Genomic DNA, 10,678 nt, shown 5'->3' with positions numbered 1-10,678 from the left:
CCTGCAGCCCCTGTACGGGATCCACTGGGTGAGGCCAGCTGGGCTCCTGAGGCTGGTGGAGACTTGGAGAACCTTTATGTCTAGCTAAGGGATTGTAAATACACCAATCAGCACTCTGTGTCTAGCTCAGGTTTGTAAATACACCAATTGGTACTCTGTATCTAGCTAACCTAGTGGGGACTTGGAGAACTTTTCTGTCTAGCCCTCTGTCTAGTTCAGGGATTGTAAAAGCACCAATCAGCACTCTGTCAAACGGACCAATCAGCTCTCTGTAAAAAGAGCCAGTCCCCTCACTGTAAAATGGACCAATCAGCAGGATGTGGGTGGGGCCAGATAAGGGAATAAAAGCAGGCTGCCTGAGCCAGCTTTATTGTGTAGGGGCTGAGGGGGAAAGTTGGTGTGTGTCGTCTCAAGGTTCACTGAAAACCAACTCATAAAAGACAGCCTTTTGGAGAAAAGGCAAATAAATGGATTATTTATTTATTTATTTATTTTTGAGATGGTGTCACCCAGGCTAGAGTGCAATGGCGCCATCTCGGCTCACTGCAACCTCCGCCTCCAGGATTCAAGCGATTCTCCTTCCTCAGCCTCCCGAGTAGCTGGGATCACAGGCACCACCACCCCCGGCCTTTACCGCCAGTTTTCACACAGAAAGGCGGGAGAACATCAGAGTCATTAAAAACATGACCTAAAAACAACCTAAAAACGGTTGTATGACTGGCTTGGGGGTTCTGGTGTCTGACCCGCCTTGGGGAAAAGAGGTTCACTCTGTGAGGAGCCTCGCGGGAGAACAGAACTGAGACTGGAGGGCTGGGAAGGTCGGAGGGAAACTGCCTCCCAGGCCTTCATTTTGGGGCGTTGTGTTCTGAGTCCCAGTAATTGTAACATCTTCATAAGCGACTCTCTGGTGGTTATGGTGAATCGGGACAAATGATGTGTGGTGACCGACGGAGGAACCGGGAGCGCAGCGGGGTTAAGGTTCGGGAGGGGGTTTAGGGTTGGGGCGAGGCGGGCGCGGCCCGGACGAGCAGCGTCACAGCCCCAGACCCTCCGCTCAGCTGCCGCGGGCTCTCGCCTGCCGACCATAGACGGCGCGGGCCTCCAATCATCCCAGAGCGGCCCGGGGAAAATCCGGGCGGGACCTCGGCTGGTTTCCGGTTCCCGGCGCTCTCCGAGGCTCACTGAGGCCCCGCAGGGGGCGGGGAAGTCTGCGTGTGCGCAGCTCGGCCCGGCCCGCCCTTGTCCTCGGGGGCCCGCCCCCTCCCCGGCTCAGGACCGGGTGCTGTGGGCGGGTCCACTCCGGGTTCGGTGCGGCTGCGCAGCTCCTGGGCGCTTCCTCGGTGGCTGCCCCGGGCCAAGCGAACAGGTGGGGCAGTGTTGGACCAGGAAGGAACGCCGGGCAGGCGGGGAGGGCGCGGGGAGGCGGCGGCCAGTCCAGGAGGGGCCTGTTCTGGGTGCCGCGGGAGCCACCGACGGGCTGCAGAGGCCGGGAGGAGGCGACCGCGGCGCGGCCCTAGGAGGCCAGGCTGAGGACCACAGCTTTCTTCCGGCCTCTCCCCGGAGCCTGGGGCCTTCGGCAGCACCCCCGCGGCCTCCCTCTCACATCCTCAACCGTGGTGAGGGGGCACCCTCACGTGGCTCTTTGCCCCAGGTTGGCTCAGGCAGGTAGAACAGCCCTGCACCCCATTTCCAGGGCCTTCAGCAGGTCTGGACCACGGGAACTGCCAGCTTTCTCCCCTTAGCCGGGAGTCCCTGGATCCCTCCCGGGCTCTGGCTCCGGCAGTTCTGGGATTTCAGGAGTCGCTGAGCAGTAGGGCGCGTCGGCCTATGCTGCATAGTGACCTGCTTCCCACAACCCAGGAGGCCACACCAGCAGTCAGCTTCTGCCTCCTGGCCATCCTTCCACACCCCTGGTTGAATGGGGCTGAGCCTGAGTTCTCCCCACTGAAGGTAAGTTGGGGGAGACTTCAGGCCAGGGCAGTCTCCTGTCTTCTCTTGGAAACCACAGCAGCCCGTGCGCACAGAATGTCAACCACAGTCCAGCTTCCAGGGCACCAGGTGAGTTAACCCTCCTTCCTGCACACCTTTTCATCTTCATCCCCATCCCAGTCAGAAGCTGCTGTCCTCTGGAGCCGTGAGCCCGGCAACTGGTAAGGCCAGCCAGGGGCTCATAGCAACCGTGAGGAAAGGGTTCTGAGATGTAGACTCGCCCTCCCACAGGGAGAGGGGCTCTGAGCTCAGCTGGGTCCCCGTGTGGCTGAAGTTGGCTGGTCCTCAGCGCTCTGAGCTGCCCCATCAGGGACCTGCTGATACACAGTTCATACTGACCACTGCAGGGCTCTGGGTAGTGGGGCTCCACCAGATCAGAGTCCTTTTAGTGCAGGCTGCTGCCCAGTGGGCATGGCCCGGGCAGCGGCGATGTGTTGTTGCAGGAGATGCCGCTGACCTTCCAGGATGTGGCCGTGTACTTCTCTCAGGCGGAGGGGCAGCAGCTGGGCCCCCAGCAGCGGGCACTCTACAGAGATGTGATGCTGGAGAACTATGGGAACGTGGCCTCTCTGGGTGAGGCTCTCTGCACTTGGCCTGGTTCGCAGTGGGGACCCCTCAGGAGCTTGGGAGGCTGCTTTGGCTCTTTGGATCCCAAAGAAGAGGGTCCTGTTCCTTGTCCCCAAGTATCAGTCTGATCTCGACAGAACATTTCCCATGGGAAAAGCCTGCCTTGCTCCTCAGTTCTAGGGACTTCGCTCCCTGTTGCCAGTGGCCCCACTGGTGTCCCTCTAGTGGCAGGAGAGCTAATGAGTGGATTCTCCTTCAGTACTTAGTCTCAGTCCACGGGCTCCCCTGACCAACATACATGCAGGCGTACACATGTGCACACAGGGCACATCTCTCCCCACCTGGCCTGGAAGACCCAGTGGGCAGTGTCCTGCCCCAGCTCCCCAGGCCATGCCAACTCACCAGTGTCCTCATCCTCAACAGGATTCCCTGTCCCTAAGCCGGAGTTGATCTCCCAGCTGGAGCAGGGGAAGGAACTTTGGGTCCTGAATCTTCTGGGAGCTGAGGAACCAGAGATCTTGAAAAGCTGCCAGAAAGGTGAGAATTGATGGGATGCTAATCTGGGGAACAGCCTCCCAATCCTGCCTTAAGAGGCTCCAAGTGTGGGACAGCTGGGGCATGGTGTTCATGTTAATGACCTCTTCCAGGGGCAGTCTCACAGATACAGCCTGCTCGACAAATGTGAGCATGTGCACATGCTTTAGAAGTTTTATCTTACTGGTCTGTTTCTTTGCTTTAAAAAATACATATATTTTTTCTGATCGTGTTTTTGTTTTGGTGATTACCTTGATAACAACTTCGTTCTCTTCTTTATATAATACACTTATTTCCTTTTGATAATAGATATTGGTTCCCTACAATGTCCTTTTTATTCTTCACCCCATTCTCTCCTTCATTTGCCAATTTTAGTCAGTAGTAGTCTTTTTTTTTTTTTTTTTTTTGGAGATAGAGTCTCACTCTGTCACCAGGCTGGAGTGCAGTGGCATGATCTCGGCTCACTGCAAGCTCCGCCTCACTGGTTCAAGGGATTCTCCTGCCTCAGCTTCCCGAGTAGCTGGGACTGCAGGCACCCGCGACCACGCCCAGCTAATTTTTGTATTTTTAGTAGAGATGGGGTTTCACTATGTTGGCCAGGATGGTCTGGATCTCTTGACCTCGTGATCCCCCTGCCTCGGCCTCCCAAAGTGTTGGGATTACAGGCTTGAGCCACCACACCCAACCAGTCAGTAGTAGTCTTTTTTTGTTGTTTTTGAGAAAGAGTCTTACCCTTACTACCCAAACTGGAGTGCTGTGGTACGATCTGGGCTCACTGCAACCTCCACCTACCAGGCTCAGGCAATCCTCCCACCTCAGCTTTCCAAGTAGCTAGGACTACAGGCACATGTCACCATACCTGGCTAGTTTTTTTAAATTTTTGTAGAGACAGGGTTTCACCATATTGCCCAAGCTAGTCTTAAACTCCTGAGATCAAATGATCCATGTCGACCTCCAAGAGTGCTGAGATTACAGGCGTGAGCCACTGCACCTGACCAGTAGTGTTCTTTTTTTAATGTTTACCTTTGTTGTATTGAATATACATCTACTACTTGATATGTCAGCTCTAAGTATTATCTTTGACTCTCAGTTACTGAGACAGTCAACAAGCTTGTTCTACTTTTCTCCCTTTTCCTCCTCATTCCTTTCCCAGTTTTTATTGGTTATATTGTTTCTATAATATATATATTGTAGAAACAATTCAGAACATATAACACTTTACCACTTATATCCGCAGCTTTGTCACTGTCTTTTATCTGCAGTTAAGTATGTTATTGATAATTGTTTACCTCTGGTCCTTTTACTAAAAATTTCCCCGTCTCTTGGTCGGCTGGAGCTTGTCTTCTAATTTATTCAGAAAGGCTCGTGAAAAATATACCCCATATTAGTGCACATTCAAAATTGGTTGAATAAAGCCTTTGGTTTCTACATGTAAGAGCTAAGACTATTGTAAAGTTATATCGTTTTCTCAAAGTGCAGCTTTAGGTGCATCTCACAAAATTTTAATATGTTGCATTTTCATTAACATTATAGTTCAAAACATCTAGTTTTTCTTGTGATTTCTTCTTTGACCCAATAATTATTTGAACATGCATTAATTTCCAAATAGTTGGTGTTTTCCTAGTTATCTTATTGTTATTGTCATTTAATTCCATTGAGGTCAGAGAACATACTCTGTATTATTTCATTCCTTTCATATTTGTTGCTTCTTGTTTTATGATCCCAAATGTGGTTTCTCCTGGTACAGATACCATGTGCACTGAAAAAGAATGTGTATTCTGACATTTTGGGGTTAGATAAATATCAGTTAAGTCAAGGTGGTTGATGGTATTGTTCGTGTCTTCTGTATCCTTGCTGATTTTTTTTTGTCTAGTTATTCTTTCAGTTGCTGAGAGGGGGGTGTTAAAATACAGAAGTATGATTGTGGAATTGTCTTTTCTTCCCTTTAATTTTTGTAGTGTTGGCTTCATGTATCTTGAAGCTGTATTATAAGGCTCGTTTGCACTTATGACTATCATTATGAGAGATAAGAGAATTCCTGTTTGTCTCTGGTAATACATTTTGTTTTGAAATATATTTTATCTAATATTAATGTAGCCACTCCATCCTTCTTATACTTACTGTTAGCATAGTATATCTTTATTCATCCTTTTAATTTCAACCTGTGTCTTTACACTTAGAGTGAATCTCTTGCAGATATCATACAATTGGGTCTTTTTTTTTCATCCTAACAATCTTTGTCTTTTAATTGTAGTGTTTAGTCTGTTAATGTTTAATGTAATTGTTGATACGGTTCAGGAATGCACTCGTGTATAATATTTTTTATTTACACTTATCTCTTCTGTTTTTTAAATTCCTTTTTCCTGCCTTTATTTGGGTTATTTGAATACTTTTTAGAACTCCATTTAAATTTTATTATTTGCCTTTTACATAATCTTTTTGCATTATTTTTTACAGTGATTTTCCTAAGGTTTACAGTATACATAAATTTCCACAGTTTACTTACAGTTCATTTATGTACTACTTCACATAAATCCAGAAATCTTGTAACCATCCCTCCCATCCTTTTTGTTATAGTTGTTATGTGTCATACATCTACATACATTTTAAACTCAGAAAGACAATGTTATAGTTTTGGTTTTAAACAGTTATATAGTTTATAAAAAATTAAAAGGAAAAAGGCCAAAAAAAAATAGTATTTTAGCTGTTCTGGCATGTAAGGAGCTTAGAATTCATCACTGTGTCCTAACAAGTAAAAAGCTGAACAAACTGAAAAATCAACAAATCTTAGCTCTATCAGAGAGATGTGAGGTCAGAGGACAAGTCACTTGGAGAGGTATGGCCGGGTGCGGTGGCTCACACCTGTAATCCCGGCACTTTGGGAGGCTGAGGCAGGTGGATCAGTTGAGGCCATGAGTTCAAGACCAACCTGGCCAACATGGTGAAAGCCTGTCTCTATTAAAAACACAACATTAGCTGGGCGTGGTGGTGGGTGCCTGTAATCCCAGCTACTCAGGAGGCCGAGGCAGGAGAATCGCTGGAACTCAGGAGGTGAAGGTTGCAGTGAGCCGAGATTGCACCACTGCACTCCAGCCTGAGTGACAAAGCAAGACTCTGTCTAAGAAAAAAAAAAAAAAAAATTGGAGAGATAAACAGGCAGATAAAAAGAATCACCACCACAACTTATGAGTAATAATCTCCCAGGGAACCAGTGGCCAGATGGGTAAGCCTAAAATGTAATTGGCAAATTGCTAGAGGCTCAGTGTGGACAACTCTGAAAAAAGCTCCAGGGAGACCCAGTCATGGGAGGACCCCATGCTTTTGTGAGTTTTACCTCCAAGGGCTCTATTAGGTACTGACAGTGAATATCAGAGAAAAATCTCCTTGTGCTTCTGGCAGGAGGAAGTGAAAAGGAACTACTTTGGAATATACCATTCTGTTCTTAACAAGACCTGCCCTCAGGAGAAACAATTTTACCAGGGCCTAACCTGCTGGTGTTTTTATCAGAACTTAACCTATCTGGGGGAAAGGAAATACCTAACACCGGCTACTTCTAGATATTCTGTCCCACCTGATGGTGGGTGGGGGAAACTGAAAAGCACTTGGGAAGTTCACAGTCCAGGGACAGAAGCTCGGCAAGACTGAGCCCCACTCATAGTGTCATAGAACACTTTTCCACCCCAACACCTGAAAACATGGTGAAAGCCCTATTTACTGCAATACCCACTATATCATGTCTACCTATCAACAGAAAATTGCAAAGCATACTAAAAGGCAGAAAATACAGCCTGAAGAGACTGAACAAGCATTAGAACCAGAGTCAGTCATGGCAGGAGTGTTGGAGTAATCAGGAATTTTTTAAAAACTATGATTAACATGCTAAGGGCTTTAATGGAAAAAGTAGACAGTATACAAAAACAGATTGATAATGTAAGCAGAGAGATTAAAATTTTAAGAAGCTGGATGTGGTGGCACATACCTGTATTTGCAACTCATAGTGTAGCAGGATTGCTTGAGCCCAGGAGTTCAAGGCCAGCCTAGGCAGCATAGCGAGATCGTCTTTCTTAAAAAACAAAAAAGAAAATAAAAGAAACTTTAAAGAATTTTTTAAATGCTAGAGAGCAAAAACACCATAACAGAAAGGAAGAGTGCCTTCAATAGACTCATTAGTAGATGGGACAGGGCTTCCAAGAGATTGTTATTTGAAAGTGGACCTGGATTAGCTCTAAATGCAGATTGCAAACCAATTTAAAAAGTTAAAAAAGAAGTATAGCCGGGCGCGGTGGCTCAAGCCTGTAATCCCAGCACTTTGGGAGGCCGAGACGGGCGGATCACGAGGTCAGGAGATCAAGACCATCCTGGCTAACCTGGTGAAACCCCGTCTCTACTAAAAAATACAAAAAACTAGCCGGGCGAGGTGGCGGGTGCCTGTGGTCCCGGCTACTCCGGAGGCTGAGGCAGGAGAATGGCATAAACCCGGGAGGTGGAGCTTGCAGTGAGCTGGGATCCGGCCACTGCACTCCAGTCTGGGTGACAGAGCGAGACTCTGTCTCAAAAAAAAAAAAAAAAAAAAGAAGTATAGTTGATATGCTAAAAAAGGATACAAAATGGAATTACATATAATAGAATGCTCAGGTAAACCCACAAAAGGTAGAAAAAGCATGGAAAACAGAAATAGGAATGAAGAACAAGGGCAAAAAGTAGAAAATGGTAACAGATGTGGTAGATGTTAATTCAGCAACATCAGTAATCACCTTTTTAATTTTTTTTTTTGTTTGTTTTGAGACAGGGTCTCACTCTGCACCCAGGGTGGAGTGCAGTGGCACAGTCGCAGTCTATTGAAAGCTTTGACCTCCCAGGCTCAAGTGATCCTCCCACCGCAGCCTCCCGAGTAGCTGGGACTACAGGCATGTACTACCACACCTGGCTAATTTTTGTGTTTTGTAGAGACAGGGTTTCACCATATTGCCCAGGCTAGTCTCAACCTCCTGGTCTCAAGAGATCCACCCACCTTGGCCTCCCAAAGTGCTGGGATTATAGGCATGAGCCATCATATCCAGCCAATAATCCCCTTTTTAAAAAGTTATTTGTTTTTTTAGAGATGGGGTCTCACTCTGTTGCTCAAACTAGAATATAGTAGCTTGATCATGACTCATGGCAGCCTTGACCCCCTGGGCTCAAGCGATCCTCCCACATCAGCCTCCCGGGCAGCTGGGACTACAGGTGCATGTCACCACATCCAGCTCTTTTTTTATTTTTGTAGAGATCAGGTCTTACTTTTTTTGCCCAGGTTGGTCTCAAACTCTTGAGCCTCAAGCAGTCCTCCTGCCTTGGCCTCCTAAAGCACTGGTATTACAGGCCACAGTGCCTGGCCCCAACTGTGTTTTCTATGAGGAACCAAGTTTGGCCAGGAGTGATGGCTCACACCTGTAATTCCAGCACTTTGGGAGGCTGAGGTGGGAGGATCCCTTGAGCCTGGGAGTTTGAGACCAGCCTAAACACATAGTGATAACTCATCTCATCAAAAAGTTAAAAAACTTAGCTTGGTGTGGTGCTGTGCACCTATAAGTCTCAGCTACTCAAGAGGCTGATGTGGTAGGATCGCTTGAGCCCGGGAGGTTGAGGTTGCAGTGAGCTGTGATTGCACCACTGCACTCCAGCCTGGGCAACAGAGCAAGACCCCATTGCAAAGAAAAAAGAAACCTGCTGTCTCATGACAAGATCTTGCCATGAACAAAAAAATAAAAGAAGCTCACTTTAAACATAAAAACACATATATATTAAAAGTAAAGGGATGGAGAAAGATAGTAATCCAAAGAAAGCAGAAATATCTTACTACTTTAGACACAGCAGACTTCAGAGAAAGGAAAGTGATTGGGGTAAAGAAGGGCATTACATGATGATAAACGTAACAGTTCTTAAGGTGTATGTACCTAACTACAGCATCAAAATATGTGAGGTTGGCCAGGCATGGTGGCTAATACCTGTAATCCCAGCACTGGGAGGCTAAGGTGGGCATATCACTTGAGGTCAGGAGTTCAAGACTAGCCTGCCTAACATGATGAAACCCCATCTCTACTAAAAACACAAAAATTAGCCAGGCATGGTGGAGTGTGCCTGTAATCCCAGCTACTTGAGAGGCTAAGGCAGGAGAGTCACTTGAATCTGGGAGGTGAAGGTTGCAGTGAGCCAAGATTGCACCATTGCACTGCAGCCTGGGCAACAGAGTGAGACCCCATCTCAAAAAAAAAAAAGTGAGGTCCCCAAGTGTGGTAGTCATGCCTATAATCCCAGTACTTTGGGAGGCCAAGACGGGCAGATCACTTGAGCCTGGGAGGTTGAAGCTGCAGTGAACTATAATCACGTCACTGCACTCCAGGCGAGGCAACTGAGTGAGACTCTAGCTCTAAAAACAACAAAACCAGCTGGACATGGTGACTCACGCCTGTAATCCCAGCACTTTGGGAGGCTGAGGCGGGTGGATCACCTGAGGTCGGGAGTTCAAGACCAGACTGACCAACATGGAGAAACCCCATGTCTACTAAAAATACAAAATCAACCGGGTGTGGTGGCTTATGCCTATAATCCCAGCTACTCGGGAGGCTGAGGCAGGAGAATTGCTTGAACCCAGGAGGCGGAGGTTGCAGTGAGCCAAGATTGCACCATTGCACTTCAGCCCGTGTGACAGAGTGAGACTCTGTCTCAAACAACAGCAACAACAACAACAAAATATGTGATGCAAAAACTGATAGAACTACAAGGGGAAATAGATGAATCACTGTCTACAGTTGGAGACTCCAGGACCCTCTATCATAAATGGACAGATCCAGCAGGATGTAGTTGAATTTAACAGTACATCACATCAGTCAGCTGGGAATAATTTACATCTGTAGACTGCTTCATCCAGCAATAGCAGAATGCACATTCCTGCCAAGCTCACATGAAACATTCATTAAGATTAGAGACCACATTCTGGGCCACAAAACATACTCTAACATACTTAAAAGAATAGAAAACATACAATGTCTATTCTCAGACCACAGTGACATTAAACTGGAAATGAAACCAGAAAGATAGCTAGAAAATCCTAAAGTACTTGGCAAATAAACAACACACTTCCAAATAACACGAGTCAAAGAAGAGATCTCAAGAGAAATTTTAGAATATTTTGAATTAAGTGAAAATGAAAGTAAAACTTACCAAAATTTGTGGAATGCTGTGAATGCAGTGCTTAGAGGGAAATGTATAGCATTGATGACTGCATGTATTAGAAAATGGGAAAGATTTAAAATCATTCACTGTAGGAAACTAGAAAAAGAAGAACAAATTAAATCCAAAGTAGAAGAAAAGAAATAAAAATTCAAGCAGAAATCAATGAAATGGAAAACAGGAAATCAATAGAGAAAATCAACAAAACCAGAAGATGGTTTGAAAAAAACAATAAATCAGTAAACCTTTAGCCAGACTTAAGAAAAAAGAGAGAGGACACAAAATACTAATATCAGAAATGAAAGAGGAGACATCGCTACAGAGATGTCCCATGGACTTTTAAAGGGTAATAAAAAAAAAAAAAGATGAACAACTGTGC

At 46.3% G+C, this 10,678-nt stretch overlaps 1 protein-coding gene across 6 annotated transcripts in view; it reads left to right on the top strand.

Moving 5' to 3' along the window:
- The first annotated feature begins 1,169 nt into the window (after positions 1 to 1,169).
- Positions 1,170 to 10,678, top strand: part of ZNF251 (zinc finger protein 251) — a 37,615-nt gene continuing 28,106 nt past the window's right edge. For 3 of the 6 annotated variants that reach the window (XM_023188288.1, XM_023188293.1, XM_023188292.3), the window contains exons 1-3: positions 1,170 to 2,058; positions 2,433 to 2,562; positions 2,980 to 3,093. In XM_023188288.1, the coding sequence (XP_023044056.1) occupies positions 1,828 to 2,058; positions 2,433 to 2,562; positions 2,980 to 3,093 (475 nt within the window). In that variant the 5' untranslated portion in view covers positions 1,170 to 1,827. The remainder of the gene's footprint in view (positions 2,059 to 2,432; positions 2,563 to 2,979; positions 3,094 to 10,678) is intronic. The other 3 variants (XM_023188289.1, XM_023188291.2, XM_023188290.2) reach the window with 3 other exon arrangements.

This window comes from Piliocolobus tephrosceles, chromosome 7 (assembly GCF_002776525.5).
Source record: "Piliocolobus tephrosceles isolate RC106 chromosome 7, ASM277652v3, whole genome shotgun sequence".
Taxonomy (NCBI): Eukaryota; Metazoa; Chordata; class Mammalia; order Primates; family Cercopithecidae; genus Piliocolobus; species Piliocolobus tephrosceles.
This window is presented reverse-complemented; position numbering and strand designations above follow the sequence as displayed.